The sequence below is a fragment of the Sceloporus occidentalis genome, unplaced genomic scaffold (assembly GCF_023333645.1).
Source record: "Sceloporus occidentalis isolate IW3139 unplaced genomic scaffold, rSceOcc1.0.p SCAF_1, whole genome shotgun sequence".
In the NCBI taxonomy this organism is placed as follows: Eukaryota; Metazoa; Chordata; class Lepidosauria; order Squamata; family Phrynosomatidae; genus Sceloporus; species Sceloporus occidentalis.
Genome location: NW_028316981.1, coordinates 274,636,407 through 274,660,690, shown reverse-complemented (window position 1 = coordinate 274,660,690; position 24,284 = coordinate 274,636,407). Strand labels below are relative to the sequence as shown.

The 24,284-nt window shown below is 39.3% G+C and overlaps 1 protein-coding gene across 3 annotated transcripts in view; it reads left to right on the top strand.

The window, feature by feature from the left end:
- The window catches only part of ZFYVE16 (zinc finger FYVE-type containing 16), a 42,211-nt gene that overhangs the window by 13,873 nt on the left and 4,054 nt on the right, over positions 1-24,284 (top strand). The window contains exons 5-16 of one of the 3 annotated variants that reach the window (XM_089493862.1): positions 904-1,005; positions 2,622-2,743; positions 4,263-4,644; positions 5,958-6,074; positions 10,264-10,419; positions 11,728-11,952; positions 16,041-16,123; positions 20,087-20,191; positions 20,625-20,775; positions 21,561-21,641; positions 21,922-22,084; positions 23,255-23,360. In XM_089493862.1, the coding sequence (XP_089349988.1) occupies positions 904-1,005; positions 2,622-2,743; positions 4,263-4,644; positions 5,958-6,074; positions 10,264-10,419; positions 11,728-11,952; positions 16,041-16,123; positions 20,087-20,191; positions 20,625-20,775; positions 21,561-21,641; positions 21,922-22,084; positions 23,255-23,360 (1,793 nt within the window). The remainder of the gene's footprint in view (positions 1-903; positions 1,006-2,621; positions 2,744-4,262; positions 4,645-5,957; positions 6,075-10,263; positions 10,420-11,727; positions 11,953-16,040; positions 16,124-20,086; positions 20,192-20,624; positions 20,776-21,560; positions 21,642-21,921; positions 22,085-23,254; positions 23,361-24,284) is intronic. The other 2 variants (XM_089493863.1, XM_089493864.1) reach the window with 2 other exon arrangements.

Genomic DNA, 24,284 nt, shown 5'->3' with positions numbered 1-24,284 from the left:
CAGGGGTTCCGCCCCATTATTTGAGAATCACTGTTCTAACTAATTTCTCACCAGCAGCCCTGTGGCCCCAATCACGCGTTTTTCTGGGTCACGGAGAAGCGGCAAAATGCCCAGAAAAGGGGTGTCCTTGGGGTTCATGCCCCCGGCCCCTCAGCGCTAAACCAGAAATGTTTTCTATTTTGGATTTTGGAATGTTTGCATATACATAATGACATCTTGGAGATGAGACCCAAGTCTGAATGTGACATTCTTTTATGTTTTGTGTATATCTAATACACATAGCCTGAAGGTAATTTTACACATAATATTTTAAATAATTTTGTGCATGAAACAAAGTGTATGTACTCTGAACAGTTAGAAAGCAAAGGTATCACTATCCCAGCCACCCATGGGGGGGAAAAGGATTTTGTAATATTTCAAACTGTGAAATTACAGATAAAGGAGACTCAAGCTGTAGCATATATGCTGCCTTGAGTTTGGTTATAGCAGGAAAGCCGGATAGGAATGTACTTTTTTGTTGTAAATTATTACTTAAATGTTAAAAATAAGAAGTATACTGGCTTTATTTTTAAATGCTGAAGATCAGTATTGCAGTTAGGTGTTCATTACATAGGATTTTTATAATCTTTATAAGGTTTTACTAGTAGTAGTTATGAATAACTAAATTGGAATAAAATGTATTGAGATGTTCAGAGCATCTTTTTAGTTGATCAGAAATATTTTTCTTAAATGGCAATGGTATTTAAAATAAAGCCAGCCGTGATCTGTCCTAAACTCACCATCAATCTTCTAGGGATATAAATAACTTTGGAAACACCATGCAAGTAAGAAAGTGAGGTTGGTGGGAGACAGGATATATGTCCCAGAGATATGACACTTAAACTCTTTTACTTTGTTTGTTAGCACAGGCATTGGAAAGAATGATGAGCCCAACTGGTCCTGTGCCTCATTCTGCTGTCTCTGAATATCCAACTGTTCCACCTTTGCAGGCAGTCCAGACATCTGGTACACCTAATTCTCCTTCTATTTTTTGGCCACTTCTGTATTTAAATGCCCAAATGGTGATGGGAAGCCAAAAATGCATTAAGAGAATTAAGTGAAACTAAATTTATTTTAAGGGCCCTTTTTTATACAATGCCATTGTAATACAACAAGCACAACAAACTTGCATGAGGTATTCATTTGTTATGTTGGATAGGAACCTAGTCCTTCCATGGAGTATTTCTGTTTTGTTTAACATTTCCTTCCTTCATCGTGTATTTGGAATAGGTGGACAAAAATTGACTTTTTTCCCTAGCAGTGCTGTTGTGACAATGATACCTGTAATATGATTATAGGTAGGTATAGGTATAGGTAGCTGTAGGTATAGGACTGAAATAGATGCGATTTTTCTATCCCATGAAGGTTTTGTCATGAACTTGTTCACTATTTAGAGGTCTCTTTGGTATGCCTTTGTGGTCACCAGAGCTTTTATTGTTGTACATTACAGTGTAACCTGAATAGGCAGGTCGATAGACAAACATGCACTTATGTTTATCTTCTGTATTAGAAAATTTGGGATTTTTGTAGTTATTTTATATTTAGAGTTGTGCCTTGGCTGATGTCGTAGATTAACTTTACCTTGCCAATGCCATGATATAACCTGAACAGCAGCATTTGGCCTATACATGGGGAAAATGTAGGGCAAAGAAACTTGCTTTCACTAAAATTTCATGAAACCTTTGGAGGAATACAGTGGGTCCTTGATATCCACTGAGATTTGATTCTAGGACCCCCCGTGGATAACAAAATCTATGGATGCTCAAGTCCCATTAAATATAATGACATAGCAAAATGGGGTCTTCTATATAAAATGGACAATCAAGGTTTGCTATTTGAAATTTATATTTTTTTGAGTATTTTCAGTCTGTGGATCCTTGAATCAGTCGATAAAAAATCTGTGGATAAGGAAGGCCAACTGTAATTCAATACTTCTAGGACATAGGTCCATAACACACTGCAGAAATAATCCAGTTTGAGACCACTTTAATTACCCTGGCTCAATGCTAGGGAATCCTGGAAACTGTAGTTTTGCGAGACATTTAACCCTTCCCTGTCAGAGAGCTCTGGTGCCACAATCAACTACAATTCCCAAGATTCACTAGCACTGAGCCAGGGCAGTTAAAGCAGCCTCAGACTGGATTATTTCTGCAGTGTGTTTTGGACCAAAGTTTTCAGAGTTCAGGTGGAAAGGAAGCTTCTCTAGACTCAATTTGAGGCTAGTAGCCCCTGTGCAAAATGCCTTTATTTAAAGACCCACTTAAATCTTGGTATATGTTTTGTATAACAATAGTTAGTTTTACTATATGAATAAATTCTGTATTTCGGTGAGGTGTAGTACAGAAATAGTAGAACGTTCATGGGATTATGTCCACCAAAGTCTCTGAGCAATGACATGGATTTTAGAACGTACTGCTACTGGTGGTGTGGCTAGTGGTGGGAAAACTGTATGTTATTGTGTGATACAAGAAAGAATATGATAGGAATGACGTGGAAGTCAGGAGCAATTTTGTATTGGAGAAATTAAGTAATTGATACCTTGGGGTATTTTTGCTTGTCTTGTTTTCATTCTCTTCTTGTAGGGGTCTGTCCCAAAGAACAGAGAAGAGTTTGGTTTGCTGATGGTATTTTGCCAAATGGAGAAGTTGCAGACACAACAAAATTGTCATCTGGAGTCAGAAGATCCTCACAGGAACCATATCCTGTAAGCCCTACTTTTCCAATAGTTGATTATCTATGTTGAAATTGCACCATAATATGTTATCCCTTTATAATTGGGTAAATAGAGATGTCTCCAATTTTATCTAAATCCATGGTTTGAACCTGCATGATCCCTTACAGATTGTTAGTTCATAGATGACTAGAATCTGTTCCAGGTATTCTTTTTGCATCTGTTCATAGTACCAGCTGAGGGTGCTGGCCCTAAGACAAGCATGCTTCTGTTATTTCGGCTGAATCATTGCAGAGACAACTACTTTTATTCACTCACACATTTTCACTTGTTGCTTGACATACCCTTTTAACCCTCATTTTGTAGTAAAACTTAGTATAATGTTAATTTCTTCTGACCTGTTTGAGTGTCCTGTGCAACACCAATGCAGTTAAGAGGGTAGCAGATTGTGTGCCAGTGCAAGGGGATGATTTGTCACTTGTGGCCTTTCTTAGGGACTGGACTGTTAGTATGGACATGAGAATAGACAGTGTAATCGATAATTCCTGTTTGACATCTTAGTCTGTGGTTTCAAAAATATCAATAAGTTGCTTCTGTTTCATTCATTTGGTTGACATGCCATACATTCTTGTTTAGTTTTCAAATTCATGTTGTTTTTGTTTTCTTTTATGATTAATTTCCCCCCAATTACATTCAGAGTTGAAACATAGCTGTATAAATGCACTTCCTTTCTGTCTGTCTGTCTGTCTTATCTATCTATTGATCGATCGATCGATCTATTCTGGAGGTGGTTCCCCTCCAACCTTTCAAATTGGGTTTATAGCTGAGTGGGATCTGAACCTAAGGCCCAGTACAGACGGTAGGGAAGGGATGGTGAAACACCGCCTCTTTCTGCCCCAGATCATTGCCATGGCAACCACATGGGCACGGCAACAATCCGCCCCAAAAAGCTCCTTTCCGCACAGCTGCCAGAGCACCATTCGCGCCCTGGAGCGGTGCAGCTGACATCTCTTGTGCACTGTGCCATTTAGAAGCAGTGCACAAGACACATCATCGGTGTGCGTGGTGTCTCAATGTGTGCGCACCCAAAATGGCACCGGGAGAACACCGAGCGTGTGGACACTCTGAGCTCCCCAGCCCTAATTTTGTCCCCAGGCCACCACAAAGTGGCAGTCTGTACTGGGCCTAAGTCTCTCCAGCCCATTTTCAAAACTCTACCTCACTATGTTGCACTGTAGGTAGGGTGAAGAATGGTTTAAAAAACTGAGTGAACTGAAGAGCCCCAGCTAATCAGGATAGATAACAGACACCCTTTTGTTTCATTTGGAAAAAGAAAACCCATTCATTACTGTGTTGCTATGTAACAGTGCACAAAGTTGCCTGTTCTTGGAGTCCCGTCCCCCCCCCCCCCCGCTTTATTTATATAAAATATTGTTATACTCCCCCTCAGGGCAAAATTCTTCTCAAAGCAAACATATATTAGAAATGATTATACATATTTCATACTATTGTGCCCATATGAATGTCAAATCTAATTGAACTTCTATCGTAGGTTGAAAGTCCAACAAATGACAAACTCCGTGCATCTGACAAAATGCCAAAAGATGAAACATGTATTGCTGGACGAACTGAGATCTTGTGTTGTCCCACTTCAGTTCTTCCAGAAGAAGACATATTGCCCACTAAGGAAGAACCTGAACTGCCACATGATTTTGACAGTGTGATTACAGCTGTTGCTGAACTTCCCACTGTTGTAGAACCACCAAAGCATCTAGTTCCTGCCACAGTTAACGAATCTAATGATGCACTTGTCAGTTCATTAGAATATCAGATGCTTTGTGGTATTGAAAACTGTGTTAGCAAGGAAGTCAGCCTCATTCCTGAGGGTAATGGATTGCCACCTCTTCTGCTTTCCAGAGGAGAAAAAGGCAAAGGTACGTTTCTTATACCCAGGCAGGAAATCCAGGTATGCTCACTGTAACTAGAATTTCCTTATGACAAATTTCCATTTTATATATTGAATGTGGTATAATAGATAGCCAAAGATGTATTACATGGAATAATTAACTTAACTGTCATCTTCTGGCCTGAGGGGGTGATCACGCAGACCCGGCTCCACCAGGGCTAGTCTGAAGGAAGAGGCTCCTCCCTCCCTCTTCTGGCCTGAGGGGGTGATCAGGCAGACCTAGCTCCATCAGGGCTAGCCTGAAGAAAGAAGCTCCTCCCTCCTTAACTGTCATCTTCTGGCCTCCTATTCCCCTCCAGCTATGCTCTGACTGTGTGGGGGAGAGGCTTGCATACCCTAATGAAGTTGTGAGCTATGCTGGAGGTGGTATAATAGCCACCGGTAGGGCCTCCCATGCCAGCGACGTTACAACCGAAGGGTCTGACCAAGAGCGCCAAAGGGCAGGATGGGCTCTCTAGCCTTATGGCAACCATCCTAGGAGAAGGAAAACTCTAATCCCAAACCCGGGCAGATGGTGCTCGTCTAACCCTGTAAGGTCAACCATCTAAGAGAAGGAAACTCTAATCAAACCTATGACCTGAGGATCTTGCTGCCACTGTACATGCTTGTCAAGGCCTCAGCAGTCGAACCTTTGGTTTAAAGGGTGAGGCCAGTTCTGTGCACGCTGCACTCCACCAGAAAAATCCATTGCACAGGCTCGAAGGGTACATCCAACATCATCAACATGCTTGTAGAAAGCACAGATGAGTCCTTCCTGAAGTAAAGCCAAGAGAAGATCTGTCCATTTCACAATATTTGGACTCAAGATGGCTTATAAACTATTTTTACAAATACAGATTAAAATATACTGATAAAATATCAGTTATTATATATATGGATATGTGTGTTTGTGTATATGTGTATACACACACACACACACACACATTCTTCTGAGTAAAACCACTTACTATAATAGTTTTGATCATTCTTCAATGGTGGTAAACATCAGGTGTCTTATCAGGTAGGGTGTTTCCAGTGGCAAAACCTCTTTTGGAATAAGTTGATATGACAGTTCCTTTCCTATAGACCCTCATGCACCTTCAAAGGTTGCTCAACTGGCTATTAAAATACTCCTGAATACTTTTTTAGCTAATGGAGAGGGCTGCAGTTGGGACTATAATTCTGATCACCAGAAAAAATACCTCACAATTGTTTTTTTTACTGCTAATAAGAAAATGTTACTTGCTATTGAATTTAACCATTTAAATATATATAATATATAAATATATAATGTATATTTAGACTCATTAGTGGAAGAACATCCTTCTCAAGAGCAAGTCACCTCACTGCTTGAAGAATCTAATTCACTAACATTCATCCTAAATGCAAACCTTCTTGTGAATGTCAAGATACTATCTTGTAAGTACTCAATTTTTGTCCTATCTGTGATTCCTAATTTAAAATGTGAATTACCATCATCATGTTGTGGGATCTTTAGTTCCACTTTTTTGCATTGATAGGTTTTACTGTTTAAAACACATAAGATGTACCTTTTCAATACATTTCATTATTCTTCCTTTTAGTTTATGCACTTCAGGTTATTTTCCTGAAGTGAATAAAACTTGCATAGGGGTCATATTTTGTATAATTCTGAAGTGTCTTGTTGTGTTATTAGTAGGAAGACAAAACTAGATAAGGTGACAACAAGTATTTCTTTAATTCATGGTTAATGTAAAATTACAGTACCTTCCAGAAGTATCTCCTCCTCAACTTTTAAATGAACAAAAACAAATTGGTACTTTTGCTTGTCGAAGTATTCATCCCTCTAAGTTAAGAATTAGTAGAAGGAACTTTGTTAGCAATTACAGCAACAAGTCTTATTGGGTAACTTTCTGTCACCCTTCTGCATCTAAATCCAGAAGTTTCCCCCCATTATTAACAAAATAGCTCCAGCTTTCTCAGACTGAAAGGGGATAATTGTTGAACAGCAACTTTCAAGTATTGCCACAGATGCTTAGTTAGAATGAACCTTGGACATTGACAGGATAATTGGCTCTGTACTATATACAGTGGGCCCCCCTTATCTGTAGACTTGCCATCCTTGGATTTGAGCATCCGCGGATGGCAAGCCCATATTGTCCCCAATGGCGGCACGGACGCAGCTGCGCTGCCATTGGGGACAGAAGTCCCTCAGGGCCTCCCTCCCTCCCTCCCCTCTCCTTGCGTCATCCTTCTTTACCTGCTACCTTCCTTCCTCCCTCTCTGCCCCTGTGTGGATTTGGGGGCTGAATCTGGCTCCCAGTCAGGCGGGGCTGAGGCTTGAGTCGTGGAGCCCCAGCCTGAGGCCTAGCACCCACCCCGAGACCCAACCCCTGGTCCTGGTCCCAGCTCCCTCGAAGCCCCATTGGCTGGAGGGAGCTGGGGCCAGGGCTTGGGTCTTAGGGCCCAGAGGCTCCATTGCAGGTGCTAGGCCTGCGGCCAGGGTTCTGAGGCTCAAGCCCCTGGCCCTGGCTGCCTGGAAGCCACTCTCCACTCCCAAAACCAAGTTGGGGTGGAGAGGAAGGAAGGAAGCAGGTAAGGAAGGAGGGCAGGGGGATAGCTTTGGATAGCTCCTTGTCTTTATTTTGCAGTTTGTTTAACAAAGAATAAATACTCTGGAGGCACAAGGTGCAGTCTGATTTCATTTGCTAAGCAGGATCAGGCTTGCTTAGTATTTGGAAGGGAGTCTGTTAGGGAATACCAAATGACGTGATTCATATTCAAAGGAAGGCAATGGAAAACGTCTAAATAAATCTTGCTGAGAAAACTCTTTAATAGGGTAACAATGGTCCAAAAGACAATGCAGAAAAAATCCAGTTTCAGACCGCATTAACTGCCCTGGCTCAGTGCTGGGGAATTCTGGGAACTGTAGTTTTGTGAGACATTTAGCCGCCTCTGTCTGAGAGCTCTGGTGCCACAATAAACTACAATTCTCAGGATTCCCTAGCACTGAGCCAGGGCAGTTAAAATGGTCTCAAGCAGTGTGTTTTGGACCCTTAAGTTGGGATCAACATGATTATATATACAAAACAAAAACAAAATAGATATCTTCTCCATCAATTTGGTTTTTATTCTGAGATCATGTGGCATATACTGAGATCACGTGACACCAACTACACATAAGTAGACTTCGTTCAAGTAATGATATGAATTCTAGAGGCAGTGGATAGCATCAGCACATACTGATGCATGTCAGAATAAAAGGGGAGAAAAAAACGGAACAGCAGGTGGCAATTTTTTTTTACTTTGGAGTCACAGTAAAAGTACTTTGCATCAGCACAGTTGAGTATCTTTGGTACCTCAAGTGGTAACAATGTCAATTAAATTGGTTTCAATTCCAGATTATAACACAACAAAATGTGAAAAAGTCCAAGGGGATAATACTTTTGCAAGGCACTATATGCTTCCTTTCATACCCTTCATTGGACAGAAAAGAAAAGTGAGATGCTCAGCTGGACAGAAAACTAAATGATGTCAAATATTTATAATTGTGGTAATTACAAAATATGTTTTGAGTTCACTATAATTCCTCCATCCTTGATGAGGTCTGTACAACTTGAAAATACATATGTTTCTGTATCAATAAATTATATTTACATTAGGGTTTGATTAGTTTTCCTAGGTATTTTAAAAGCTTTGTTATAAACAGTGTAATTAAGAATTCTTAATGGTAACATAGAACAAGAGCTGATGTGTTACAGTGCAATCCTGACACATAGATCCACTAGCTGGAGGGAACTCTGATGTAACAGAAGTTTTTTCCACTCATGAACAGCAGTTCTCAGCCAACAAAGAAGGAGCTGTCCATGCATGGGGTTAACTGCTCTCATGGGGAAGGATCCTCTTCAATCCCTTGCTCCTCCTCAGTTCTTTCACCTTGCCTCTTGGCTGTTTTTGTTCTCTTTGTTCCCTTTCTTCTTTTGCTTCCTTAAAAACAAAGCCCTTACTTCATTAGCTCACTCCTAGCAATTTCAATATTGCCTAAATTCTATTATTTTGGGGGGTATAATTATCCCTAGGGATTTATCTCAAATGATTAATTTTGATATAAGTAAGCTGATAAAAGATATTGCACAAGATTTAGAGAGACAAAAGGCTTAAAGATGATTCTGTGGGATAAGGTAACCATGATTAAAATTACTGTTATACCTAGAATTGTTTATATTATCTGTGGAATTCCTCTACTTATACCTTGCAAGTAATTCCTAAAACTAAATTCTTTGTTTAGATTTGGGGAGGGGAGTCATCTCCTGGAGTTTCAATTAAAAGGATGCAAATTTCTATCAAAGAGGGAGGTTTCAGCCTTCCAGACCTTCTTACATGTTGTGTACCTTCAAGTCGTTTCCAACTTAGGGGGAACGTAAAGTGAACCTATCACAGGTTTTTCTCTTGACAAGGTTTGTTCCTCTGGGGCTGAGAGTGTGACTTGCCCAGAATCATCCAAGTGAATCATCCCATGGCTGAGCTGGGATTTGAACCCTGGTTTCCAGTCATAGTCCAGTGTTCAAACCACTAGATCAAGCTGGCTCTCATCTTTTTACATACCATCGGGTATATCTGTTATCTTGCATTAATTTTTCACAGCATTTTGACTGCTAAAAGATTGATACTTCATTACTGGAAAGACAACTTTTGTCCACCTGTGATCCAGTAGATTTAACAATGCTTGCAACATTTGAAAGAAAGATGTATAGAAGAAATTTACAAATATTTGGACATTTGGTCTGCTCTTATAGAATGTTATGACTAATGTGATTATTTTTCCTCCTTTTGTGTTTTTATTTTCCTGTTTTTGTTACGTTGTTGTGTGGCTTCAAGTCATTTCTTACTCATGGTAACCCTAACATGGGGTTTTCTTGGCAAGATTTATTCAGAGGATGTTTGCCATTGCCTTACCCTGAGGCTGAGAGCGTGTCACTTGCCCAAGGTTACCCAGTGGGTTTCATGGCCAAGCTGGGAATCAAACCCTGGTCTTCAGAATTTGGGAATAAAACACATAATCCCCTTGCCTTGCCCTGGCAGCAACAGGCATTAACCTGTGCATGGATGGCCCCTTCTTGGCTAGAATAGACCTTCATGGTAAGCTTTCCAATGTGCCATTCTGTTGGCAGGGGGGTTGATTGTCCACCCAAGGCCCCTTTTTCAATTAATAAAAGAAGATTCACTGAAATAACACAGTGACAGTGATGCCACACGTAATAGTGAGCAGAGGTCCCCCAGATGACATATTTGGCATGTGAAGAGATTTAGAGCCAATGCTACTCTGTTTCCTGACGAGAGCTTGAAGACACAACTTTCTTCAGAGAACTGAGGACATAAACTATGCCAGCACCAGGCTATTGTTGATATTTCCCTTCATACTGAAATTAGGTTGGGGAGAGGAAAATCATAACTGAGGTGGAGGGAGAAATGGGGAAAAACCCACAGCCTGCTTATGTGTGCAGGATTTAGGATGCATTGTTGACTCCAGTGAATCTCTGTCAGGCCAGTTAGGATCTGCATTTTGAAGATTCTGCATTTTAACGAGGAAAATACAGGATTAATTCTATTTTTAAAATTTGTCATTAAGATTGTTCAGAAAGATGCTGGTACTTCTCAACCAATGGACTACATGGCTTAGGACAGGCAGAAATTATTATACTACTGCTTTGTTTGCCAAATGAAGATGATGTTCCTAAAGAAATCTTCAAATTATTTATCAAAATATATAAGGATGCCGTGAAAGGTATGAAGCATCACTAAAATTTTAAAAGAGAGTTTATTGGACTTAATGTAATGATGTTTAAAAGCAAACATTAACCTTGTTAGTGGAATAAGATAATGTATGTAAAATGATTTAAGCACTTTTCATGCATGCATGGAAGCCCAAGGTGATAGAACCCAGAAGGTTAATTGGGGTATGGATGTTCAGATTCCCTATTCTCTATGCAGTTCTTTCTCTACTTTTTAAAGTGCACTTTTCAGTTAGAATTTTTATTAAAAGGTTTGTGGCAGATATAAAAACAAGAACTACCTTCAGTTGATTGTAGGTACAGGAGGAGCTGAATGTAACCCCAGACAAATTCTTTTCACTGAATTTGGTAACTGGGTGAAATTCTGTCAGTACCAAGGTTGGAAGCAAGTCTTAGCGCAGTATCATCAGAGACAGAATTAGAATAGCAGTTTTCAGCTTTTTGTTTTGGCAGAATCCTTTCCCCAGATTTAACTATCCAAAACAAGCGTACCTGTTTATTGGAGAGACTTCTGGGACATAGGGACGGGATATGGACCGGATTAACAGAGCACTGAAAAGCCTGATTGGTCTTATCTCTGTTTGAACTGTTATACTGCAGAATTGATATAGCACATGTCTGCAGTTACTTTTTATGGGAGATGCCTGGTAAGGGTGGGCAAGCTGCATTTTAGAAAAACATGTCCACGCTTACTATGGATCTTATTATAGGAATCCTGGATTCTTTTAAATAAAACAAAAACAAACAGCTTCATTTATATACCGCTTCATACTGAACTAGCAGTGTCTAAGTGGTTTACAACTGTAAGCTAATTGCCCCCAACAATCTGGGTACTCATTTTAGCGACCTCAGAAAGATGCAAGCCTGAGTCGAAGTTGAGCCCTTTTGCTGGTATTGAACTTGCAACCTTGTGGTTTTGAGTGAGTGGCTGCAGTACAGGCATTTAACCACTGCGCTACCAGTAGTCACAGGACTACTAACATTGTACTAACAAAGCGTATGGCTTGATCCAAAAATGTTCTTGGGTAAATTTAAATTGCACATAACAGTATCTCTCACCCACGTTCTCTGATAATCCTACACTGTTCGGGGTGCACGTTCAAGAATGGCTTGTTAGGGGTGCACCATATTGTATTGTGGAGAAGGGGGAAACAAAGCCCTATCCATGCCTCTCTAAATTGAACACACAGTCTGTGTAATAGTAAACTGGTTCTTTATTTTGCTTCGGAATCTCTAATATCTATCTATCTATATCAAGGGGTCTGTGTGACAACTTTAACTAGATATGTTCTTCTGACTAGGAAAATTCATAGGAAATTTGGAAAACATTACATTCACCGAAGACTTTCTTGGAAGCAAGGAACATGGCGGAGTTCTGTTTGTTACACCAACTTTTCAGAAAATGGATGATCTCATATTACCAAAAAATCCTTTTTTATGTGGCATTCTTATTCAGAAACAGGAGGTACCTTGGGCAAAGGTTTTCCCAATTCGTTTGATGTTGAGATTGGGAGCAGAATATGGGGGTGAGTTTTAATCCCAGTTATTTCATTTACTCAGAATCTCTGCTTACTATATTATAGATTGATTGAAGCCTGTGATCCATCTCATACCACTGCCAGCCCTCCATATCCACAGATTTTTTAATCCATGGATTCAATCACCCACAATTTGAAAATATTCCAAAAATATATAAATTCCATAAAGCGAACAATGATTTTGCTGTTGTATATAAGGGACACAGTTTCACAACACCATTGTATTTAATGGGAATTGAGCATCCATGAATTTTGGTATTCATGGAAAGTCCTGGATACAAATCTCAGCAGATACCAAGGGCCAACTGTAGTTACAAATGCCAATTTCATTAATTTGGTTTGCAGTGGAACGTTTCCTAGCATTACATTTCACGGCTCCTTGAGTGTGTCTTCCACAAATTTGCACTTTGTGTATGTCCATCGAGGAACATTTCCTTACAGTATCCTAGGAACGTTACAGACCGCCGCTGCTGTTTGCTCCGCGAGGGAGCTGCAGCAGTCAAACCGCGCGACTCCCTCGCGGAGCAAAAAAGAAGCTCCAAAATGGAGCTTCTTCCTGCGGCGCGGTTATGACGCCGCGAGGCGCCAATGGCGCACTCACGATGTCATAAGCGCCATGTGACATGTGGACGCACAGCGTCCGCTACGTCAATATGGCGGTGGCCATGTAGAACGGCCGCCGCCATATTATACGTATTGACTACATGCTAGGGTTAGGGGGGTGCAGAAGCACCGCCCCTTCCTAACCCTAATACATAGTCAATACGTATTTTACGGCAGTTTGTAACCCGCTCTAGTTTACACATGATGGAAAGAATTGAACAAGAAATGAATGGTGATATATCCAGTGTATATCTTGTTAATTTCTTTGTTTCACTTTGTCTGTTCTGCATCCTTTTCTTCCTTGACAAATGTAGCAGACTTGTTGAGGCAAGATGGTCTGTAATGGGAAGTCTTTCTCACTAAAACTTTCTTCAAAAGTTCTTTGAGAATATCAGCAAATATTTAGGTAGAGATAAACAGAAAATATACTTGTATTTAAATCAGTTCTTGTTAAAGCCTCTCACCTAGGAAATGTCATTAAGATTCATAATTGTTTAAAAAGACAGGAAGAGAAAGTTAAGAAGCAAATACTGCTGTGCTCCAGTGATCTGTGCTGGCATGCCTCTTATTTATAAATTTATTAGTAGTCTGGAATTGAGGGTGAAGTAGTTAGATCACTGAAGTTTGCTGCTGCAAATTATTTGGGAAGGTGATACTATACATAGAGATTGATAGTCAATCAATCATTTATTATTATGGCATATAGCCAGTACAAGATAAAATACAATAATGATGACCAAACATCCATATAAACAATACATTCAAAATGTCCTTTTACAAATAGGTACAAATATCAGCAAGAAATTTAGACTAAAATAAAGCTCATTGCCATGTGTCAGTTAACAGGGGAATTTAGAAGACTTGTAAAAATATTATAAAAGTGTTTCTTTAGCATAACATTTAGCAGTCAACTTCAAAGTATCTATCCGTTATGGAGTGCTTATAAAAGCAGAATGTAATATTAAGGAAATAGTAAAAAAAAAGATGTTCTGTCCGTTCACATAAAGACTGGCAAGGTCAAACAAGAGATTTCTCCAAGTTAGGCATTTGGGTAGCAAATGGTGACGAATGTTCAAAATAAATGCAAAGTGATATGTACTTATACACATATGCATCAACCCATAAACTTATTATTATATACTGAACATAAAAATAGATCTTTGTGAAAGAATCATTGGAAGCATCATCTCATTGTACTGTGGCACTGAAAGGCATATTCAGGGTTAGGAATTGTTAGAAAGGACTTGAGAAGTATGGGTAACCATGGTTATTCAGGTGTTGCTATAGCTACAGCTCCTATAATTTCTCTCCATGGTCACGCTGGCTCGGGATGGAAGATGGAGTTCAACCATATGTGTGAGTTTTCCATTCATGTGAAGTCGAAGGCTTTCATGGCCGGCATCCATGTTTTTTTGTGGGTTTTTCGGGCTATGTGGCCATGTTCTAGAAGATTTTCTTCCTGACGTTTCGCCAGCATCTGTGACTGGCATCTTCAGAGAATGCTTTGCCTGGAAAAAGTTGGGTGTATATATACTATGTGAGCCTGGGAATGCAGGAGTGATTTGCATGTATATGTTCTGTGCTGATGGCCGGCCTCAGGCTGGGAAGCTAATGCAAAAAAAGATTGATCACCAATTAGCAGACATTAATCCTTTTTTGCATTAGCCTCCCAGCCTGAGGCCATCCATCAGCACAGAACATACACATACACACTCCTGCATTCCCAGGCTCATAGAGTATATATACACCCAACTTTTTCCAGGCAAAGCATTCTCTGAAGATGCCAGCCACAGATGCTGGTGAAACGTCAGGAAGAAAATTTTCTAGAACATGGCCGGAAAAACCCACAAAAAACCATTTCCATTCATGATTTAGTTCTGCAACAGTTGCGTTGGAATACTGTATGGAATTTATTGTACAGGTTATTTTACAGTTGGATAAGATCAGGAGATGGTGCCTAAAACAATTAAAATATTAATCTGTCTTGCAAGGAAAGGCTAAATTAATTGGAGGTTTTTACTTAGAAAAAAATGAGGGAGACCATGGTGAACAAAACAGAACCAGTGTGTTCCTGATTATCAGGTGCTAAAGGGAAACCAGGAAAGGTTATGTCCCAGAGCACCAAACATCCTATTGTTAGAGGTAGTGTCAAACTAAACAAAACTTTTTTTATCTAACAATTGGCGGGGTACAGACCGCCAAAAAGAGGCTCCTCCTTGGCGCCTCTCTCTGCTGCGCAGGTGCACCGTAGCACACAAATTACGCGGCAGAGCCACACAGCAAACAATGAGCTCCCCAAAGTGGCTCCTGCTTGCGGTGCCACAAAGCGCCAAGGACAGCGTGGTTCCTTCGCAGTTGCACAGCGCCGTTTAGAGGTGGCACAGCTGCGACGTAATAGTTGTGCGTGCCGTATGTATGGTGCTGCACAACTGCGGCGCGTGCATGATGTGCTAGGGTTGTGGGGCGTGTGCACGCACCGCCCTGCGGCAACCCTATCACGTCGTGGACACGCCACAAAGGGCCCATCTGGACAGGGCCAATTGTTATTCTATTTATTTTTCAGTGTTAGAGTTCTTGTTGTATCCACAGTTTATATCTGTTACACTTTGCCATAAAAAGATGAATAAGAACACTTTAGAAAGTTGTGGAATTATTTGGAATGAAAATTCCAGTTATGTTCCATTCAGTAGGAAGCTGTCTTGGAGACAAGGCTTTCCCTTCTGTCTGGATATTTCTTTGGCTAATTCAGCAAAAGATATTATGTAGGGGCTATTGGGTCATTTTGCAGTATAAATCAAAGGCAATCTCTTTGTGGGATCACTTCAGAAAAATCATTGTTAAGACATAATTTGGCATTAACCTTACTTTTATATCCATATAAATTCTGGTTAATTGCTTCTTGAAATCCTCTCCTGTCCCCATCTCAAGTACATGGATTATTTTTGTAGAAAGGTCAAGTTGTAGCTGATGCATTCATATTTGAATTATTTAGATAATTTTAAAGAATAACGAAATATTTATTATGTTCATACATTTAACATGGGGCTTCTCTTGGTGCACCAACCAAGAAGCTAGTCACATTAAAACAATTTTTCTGCAGTGTTGCAGACACTTCCAGATTACTTCATTGGGGCTCAAATACAGTGGCTCTAAAGACCAGCTTCATAGGCTCCCACAAACCTGGATGTGCCTGATGCAAATTCTTACTAATTCCTCTGGATCACAAGAATCCTTGTTACAAAATAGTTTTGAAAGTTCCTTAAGTAGCTTGAGCCTTAAGTGGCATTGTGGACTGCACTTCATAATTCAATAGCTCAAATTTTCTTTGAATGTGTGAATATAGTTCTGCAGTGCTTCGTCCAAATATTTTGCTTGTATGAAAACTTGAAAAAGTATACTGTTATCTTTTAAAGAGGTTATGTTAACTTCCATATTAATGTGTTTTTCCTTTTTTTTTTTTTTTTTTGGGCTAGTGTACCCAACTCCTTTAACAAGTATAAGACATAGAAAGGCTCTGTTTGGAGAGATAGGACACACACTCATGAATTTACTTGTTGTAAGTACCTGCTTTTATTGTATTTCATTCTTGCACTCTTAATGACACTAATATTGCAGGAAAAAGAAAGAAAAATGCAGATCTTTGTACTAAATATATTGCTGTTTCACAAATATACATTACAGCTGACATTGTCTTTATCTGAAATTATGAAATGCTCCAAAATTCAAAACTTTTGGAGCTACAACAGAAGTAGTGTAATATGTACATTTGTGAGGCTAGAGAGGGATGCAAGGCTGGAGATAGATGTGAATGAATGACCAGGAGTACCATTGCCACCACCTTGATAGAAGCAGATGGCTGTAGGGCTCCCCGGAGGGCTGTACAGCAGTCAAGTCCCTTACATAAAATAAAATGGTGTAGTATTTGCTGGCTGCAAAGACACAAGAGACGCAGTGCTACAGAGAGATGCATCTGTAGAAAGACATGAGGAAATTTTAAAATCTTGCTTTTTAAGAAATGCATGAAGAATAGTCTGGGGGATTTAGGTATTGGGGGCACTGCACTCCAGTGGTTCAGATCCTATCTCTCGGGTAGATTCCAGATGGTGATGCTGGGAGACAGTTGCTCCCGTAAGCGGGAGTTGACATCGGGTGTCCCTCAAGGTGCCATCCTGTCTCCCATGCTGTTTAATATTTACATGAAGTCGCTGGATGAGATCATCCGGAGACATGGGACGCGGTGTTATCAGTACGCTGATGACACCCAACTCCACCTCTCCATGTCCCCGACTGCTGCAATGACCAAGGATGGCATCTCTCCTCTAAATGCCTGTCTTGAGTCGGTAATGGGCTGGATGAGGGAAAACAAGCTCAGGGTGAATCCAGAGAAAATGGAGGTACTTGCGATAGGAACCCCTGGGCCGGGTGGGGAGATTTGTCAACCTGTCCTGGACGGGGTCACACTTCCCCTAAAGGACGAAGTCCACAGTTTGGGAGTGCTCCTGGAGTCGTCTCTACAGTTAACATCGCATGTGGAGGCGGTGGCCAGGAGTGCTTGGTACCAACTTCGGTTCATACGCCAGCTGCACCCCTGCCTGGCTCGGAGAGACCTTGAAGCAGTGGTGCATGAACTGGTAACCTCTCGTTTAGATTTCTGTAATGCACTCTACATGGGCTACCTTTGTAACAAGTTCGGAAGCTTCAGTTAATCCAAAATGCTGCAGCGAGATTGGTCACGGGAACATCAAGATCGGACCATATTACACCAATACTAAAATCTTTACACTGGCTACCGATTAGCTTCCAGGCGCAATACAAAGTGTTGGTCGTTACCTTTAAAGCCCTACATGGCTCGGGCCCAAGTTACTTAAGGGAACGCCTCTCCCTACACAATCTGCCCCGCACACTCAGAACTTCAGGGAAGAAATTGCTGGAATACAAAAAAACCCAGACCGGTCACTACTTCCCAAAAAGCATTCACAGCCGCGGTCCCAAAATTATGGAACAACTTGCCGGAAGAGATCCGTCTTATCACATCATTATAAGCCTTTAAGAAGGCATTAAAGATGGATCTCTTCCGGCGGGCATATCCACCTGACCTGCTATAGTGGAGATTCTCACCCCGTTCAGATTATATGGAAAAACAGATGAAATCTGATGTGTTGTTTCCTCAACTGTAATATTGCTGGCCGACTAGCATTGACTAGTATTGTATTGTACTGTATTTTATTGTGTATTGTGGTTATATGATGATGTTTATAATCTGTTATGTATTTTGTAGACTGTATTGCTGATATTGATGGGATCCCGCCTCAATCCGCAGGGAGAGGCGGGAAATAGAAAAATAAAAATTATTATTATTATTATTATTATTATTATGAACGCTCTGATAAAATACCACAGCAAATGCAACGGGGACCTTGTACACTCAAAAAGTTAAGCCTCCATTTGCCAGGGCTACTGGAAATAGATGTGAGAAAAGCCTCAAAGTATTTGATGAAATTTATAGTGATGATATAAGAACAAAAGGGCCAAAGTTACTATTCTTGCAGTGTCTTTCATAGATATCCTGGCACTTGCAATACATTCTGCTGTTAAAATAAATCAGCCAGCCTGTGTTTTCACCAAAGGGTAACTGTCATGTCTTAAGCAATAGCTTCCCCCAGTTTGAATTAAAAAAAATAAATTAAAAGAGGCCACTCTATTTTGCATACTATTTGCTGCTGAAATTTAATTGGGGATGTTAGGTATTCCAAGGTTGCTTCAGTTTGTCAGTCAATACACAGATGGTGAAAACAACTCCTGGATGTGATGTCACAGCTAAAAAAAATGGTTGTCCAAACAGGTGAAAATGAAGAGATGTTAAATTCTTCATGCCATTTGCAAAACAAGACAAACAAGGGCCTTGTGATACATATCAATTCTTAATTAATAGTATCTTCTCTAAAAGGGAGAAATTGATAAGGCATACTGGGTGAAAGTGGGAAGACCAGTATAAGACCCCAGTATGGAAATATGCCAATAGACTAGAAGAGAAAAGTGCATGTGTGTCTCCAATCCCTTTGCTATAGTTCTTCATGATACAGCTAGTTACCCTAGTAGAATCAACCTGACAGAAGAGCAAAGAATGGAATGCAGTAAATGAGTAACAGGAGCAAAACCACTAGGCCAAATGGAAAGAGAAAAGATAACTAGATTCTGTGTATAATGGGTGCCTGGCATCACACAAGGTTGCACATAGTTCCTCAACTCTGGGTACCCTATTGATGTTGCAAACCCTAAAATACAATCATTTATTTACTTCATTTTTATGCTGCCTTTCTCCCAGAAAGGGACCCAGTTGGCTCTCAAATAAACATGTCTATACCTAAAGGTACCTTCCTCTCTTTTGGGATTACCAGACAACAAGGGGTCATTATGGGATAGCAGTATGTGACCTGCCTTGTACGCATGCTCCAAAAATGTGACCTATGGCTATGTAGAGATAGGATACTTAGTGATTATCATATTTTGTTATTGTTAACTGCCCTTGAGTTGATCATGACTCATGGCTACCCGGTGTATGAGGCATCTCCAAGACCCCCTGTCCTCCACTACTCTGCTCTGCAAATTCAGGCCTGTGACCTCCCTGGTTGAGTCTACCAGCTCCCTTTTGTGATTTCCCTCTGTGGCTCCTTTCTATCTTTGTCCATCTCTCTGTCTGTGTTCTAGTCTTGCCTTTTGTTTTGCTCGAGTTGTCTCTTAACAGGGTTTTCTTAGTGAGATGGTCTTGTGCAAACATATGTATGTCTGGATGTCTGTTTCTTTCCTTTGTGTCATTCTTTGGGTCATTAGACCACTGACACCTATTTGCTGCAGCAAATAAAACTATACATTCTCCTCCCTCCTGACTTTAGCTTTATTTGCACTATTTTTATGGATAACAGATACACAACAACAAGACCAACTCAGAGTCTGGGAACACAGAGAACTAGTTGTGGCAGTACCAGCTGATTTGTGACAATTGGTGGATAGGATGCTATAAGTATGACTTAGAGGAGCTAATGTAGTTTATTCAAATTTGGTGGGTGTGTGTATACTCTTTATTCTACAACTTTTCACAAATAGTATTAAAAGATATTCATCTGCTCACTTTGTTAATATTTCATGGTGCAGTGTTTCACTTTATATTAATTAGGAAAAAGTTTTCAAAAAGTTGACATGGGTTGTGCATTAATAAAATCTTGATGTTCAGGGGATTGAACATTTTGCATCACCTCCCTTAAATAAATACAAGGCTTTATTTCTTTGTCAATAATTACTGATAGTTCCTTTCCAAACCTGATTATTTTTTAACATTTTACTTTATGAATTCTGTAATACCTGCTTATACAGGTAATTCAGGTTAACTTTTTATAGTTTATGGGAGCCTTCACAGAACTTGAAATCATGCCTGAAGGAGTCTATATTAACTAATGATTTAATGGTGCAGTTTAAAATTAAATAATTAAAGTAACCTGGTTGTTGTTGTGTTGCATTGCAGGATCTTAGAAATTATCAGTATACATTGCTTACAGTTGATCATTTATTTATCCATATGGAAATGGGTAGGAGCTGTATTAAAATACCTCTTCAGCGATATAATGAGGTGAGTGTAATTTCTAGTAAGGGCCTGGTTCATGATTAAGGGATCAGATAAATCAGGAATGGGAAGTAAGTTTAGAATGGTGGGCTGCTCCCCATCCCCTTATAGCTAACCTTATATAACGTGGGGAAAGGGATTTGTAGTACAGAGGAGGGGTCTTCATTGTGTACAGTGGAAGTGATAACTTTGCCTTTTTGAAGCACTTGAGAGTTGGAAAAAGAAACAGAGATTAGATTTGAGAAAGATGCAAGGAAAATGGGGGGATAAATGCATGTAGGTAACATTTTATCAGAGTCTCATTTGCAGTTTGATCCTATGCTTGATTACTCAGAAGTACGTTCCATTGTCAGTTCAAGGTAAATGTGGATTACAATTTGAAACAGTTAATAAATAATGCATTAAATACATAATTTATAAAAAAATGTTTTAATTGCAGGTGATCAAAGTGATGAATACTTCTAATGAGCATGTTATTAGCATTGGAGCAAGTTTTAGTTCTGAGGCAGATTCACACTTAGTTTGTGTACAGAATGATGAAGGAGTCTATCAGACACAAGCAAACAGTGCTACTGGACAGCCTAGGAAAAGTAAGTTATCTTATGTGGTACTGAGTTTACTGGAGCATGTACTCACAATATTACGTCTCACAATATTATGTAGGATAAATCTCTTGGCTGTGGAAAAGAAATTTTATTATCTATCACAAGACATATTGTTTATTGTTCCACACTGAACAGTGTACAGATTATCATGAAAGAAATTGCCAATAATCAGCATCTTCCTACATCTGAATTTTAATCTTTTATTATTATGAAGGTTCAATATTATGATAAAAATATAAGCATGAAAATGTAAAACTGAAGTCAATCTGTACTTAAATGATGCTCATATGAAGCTTTTGTATGCTGAATAAGACTGTGAAGTTGAAGGCTTTCATGGCCGGCATCCATGGTTTTGGGGGGGGGGGGGGGTTGTGGGGTTTCGGCCACATAGCCTGAAAAACCCACAAAAAACCCTGAATGAGACTGTTGAGTAGTCTAAGCTGGTAATATTTCTTCTCAATAGAAGTAATCCTGCAGGCTTTCAGTAAACGATAGCTGTTCCACAGTGCTCCTATGTGTCATTGTTTTAAAAAGTGGAAATTGAGCCTGGAAAATTCTGCATGCAGAACATGGGTTCTATTCTGAACTATGTTCTCTTTCAGATATATTAGTGTTGATGTAATTTTCTAATTATTGCAAATTGAACAAGCATTAAAATCCCTTGAGGAACACTGTTGAGTCAAGCATGCATCTGGGAGAACCTAGTACAGTATAGAATGTACAATATTTTAAGTTCATATGAGCAATTGAAGTATATTGTGTTTCTTCAGTTACAGGTGCAAGCTTTGTTGTGTTCAATGGATCCCTAAAAACATCTTCAGGATTCCTTGCTAAATCTAGTATTGTTGAAGGTATGGCTCATCGTGCTTTCTAAAGACTAAAAATAATTTCCCATGATAATGATATTGATACAAATAAGAAACTTGCTTGCCCCAGGATGGGGGTGGGCAACTGTGACTTTCCAGGTGTTGCTGTACTGTGGCTCTCCCCATCCTTCATCACTGACTGTGCAGAGTTTATGCCTTATCCTACAACCACTTAGTTATAGGAATATGACTTTACTACTGTAATATATTATCCATCATTTATGCATTTTTTAAAATGCAAAATAAATTGTGTTTTTCTTCATAGATGGAATAATGGTACAGATTACACCAGAGACAATGAATAGCTTGCGTCAAGCTTTAAGGGAAAAAAAGGACTTCAGGATTATATGTGGCAAAGTGGATTCGGGAGATTTGAGAGAATATGTAGACATTTGTTGGGTAGAAGATAAAGAAAAAATAAATGTGAGGTATGCCTTCTACTAAGATTTTAGTTCATATGTTCTGCAATGCTATTGGCCTTTTTGGTAAAAGGTGTAATATATAGCAAGTAGAAGAATAAGAGAGAAAATTGTAACGTCTTCTCTTCATAGCATTTTTGGAAACATTTTTCTTGAGTGTGTTTTTGTAATTACATCTGAACATCTATGTTAGACCACTCCTCAAAGGGAAATACTATAGATTTTTTTTAAAAAATATTCTGAATATAGATGATTTTTACTATAAGATTTTTTTTTTGTTTTAACTCTAATCTTTTTGTATAAGTGAATATTTGTAAGTTGGCGAGGAGAAATCCATAGAACGGCTTTAAACCAATGCAGCTAAAAACAATTATATATGAAATTTTGATGTTAATATAGTGCTACTATAGCTGCCCCATCCTTCCTCATTCACTCAGAGCTCTGGACATAGTCCAACAACTAGTTTTGAACAAGCTGCATTATATATTTAAATTTTTCATTTGCACAATTTTTGGCTCAAATGCAAATTATTTTCACACAGTGGGCATCTCCCACTCCCTGCTCTCCTTAAAAAGTTACTCCTGTAACTTAGCTCTTTTCAGGAGTGTGAGGTATGGCACACAGAGTTGCAGAAGGATGAGGGAATTGGTAGAAACCAGTGGCAATTGACTGAAAGATCCTTTTCTTATGAAGGGCTTCTTTGTGCTCACTACAGTATTTAAAAAAAAAAAGTCGGTACAGGGTAAAATCCAGTCAAGTCTCTCTCTGGGCAAGGTGAGTTCTTCAGTCACAAATTATGAGTTTTGCCAAAATCTAAAGAATTGGTAAACTAATTGCATGAATCTCAAAAGGCTTTGTGTCCCCTTCAGAGTAGTGCTCCCTACTTCCTATTGCATAGCAAACAATTGGTAAGCCAATTTCAGTCCCTGTTTGGAAACAAACAAGTATAATTTCCAGTTTACATGTAGCAGGAAGTTAAATTTTGATTTAACTTGTTTTGCCATGTGGAAAGACAAGAGCAAAGTGACTGTGTGTTGATGCAAATGTATGCTATTCATGCATGGCCCAGCTAGTAAGCTTGTAGACTTTGTATGAAATGTGAACAGGGTCATTATGTAGAAAATAAGATCCCAAGAAACTGACTACTGTAATTAATGTAGTATTAACCATATTTCATAGTGTTGTAAGCCCAATAGATGGAAAACCCATGGAAGGAGTTCAGAGTGAAAAAATAATTCAAGAAGAATATTTTGAAATGGATGGAAAACTTATAAAGTGCACAGAAGTAAGTGAATTTACTGTGGTTTTTTTAAAAGGTCAAATATTCCCCTTGTTAACTTACACTATTTAGAACACATACATTCAATACAAATACAAGTAAAGTGAATGATTAAATCCAGCATGCATTGCAGTTGGATTCACACACCTGAATTCTGGCAGTATCTTAAATAGTTTTATACTTCATCTTCTGTTTATGTGGATTTTTTCTTCTTTCAAGTTATTTCCAACTTTGACCAACCCTAAGGTGAAGCTACCATGATTTTGGGGGGTCATGTTTTATTTAGAGGGGTTATTGCCTCTTGAGACTAAGAGAATGTTGACTTGTCACCCAGTAGCATTCAATATATCAAGGATGGGGAGCATGTGGCCCTTCAGATGTTGCAGGATTACAACTTCCATTATGCCACATGATTGATTATGCTGGCTAGCATTGATCTGAGTTGTAATTCTATAACATCTGAGGGGCCACACATTCCCAACCCTGCATTACAGGACAAGTTACTTTATCTATTTATCTTCAGAAAAATAATATTTTTGCATATTCTAAATTGCAAGCACTCTAATAGTGAGCACAGGTTTTGACATGGTTTTTTAACAGTTCTACTACACATTTCTACACCATACTTTATATTACAATGAAGAGTTATTTCATACCATATCTTTCACATTGTTCTGCCAGGAGAAAAATCTTTGCAACAGATTTCAAATTACTTTTATTTAAAATGTTAAGTCCAATATGGAATACTTTTAGATATGTATTCTACCTACCCTGGTCCTAGAAACATCTATTGTAGTTTGCATTGGCTTCTCAGACTGTACTTTTATTAGGCAAGTTGTATTAGTAGGAGTATGACTGTGCATGTTAGGGAATAAGAAGGAAGAACTGGAGGTGAGGAGGTGATGGGAATTGTATGAAAGAGAGCGGCAA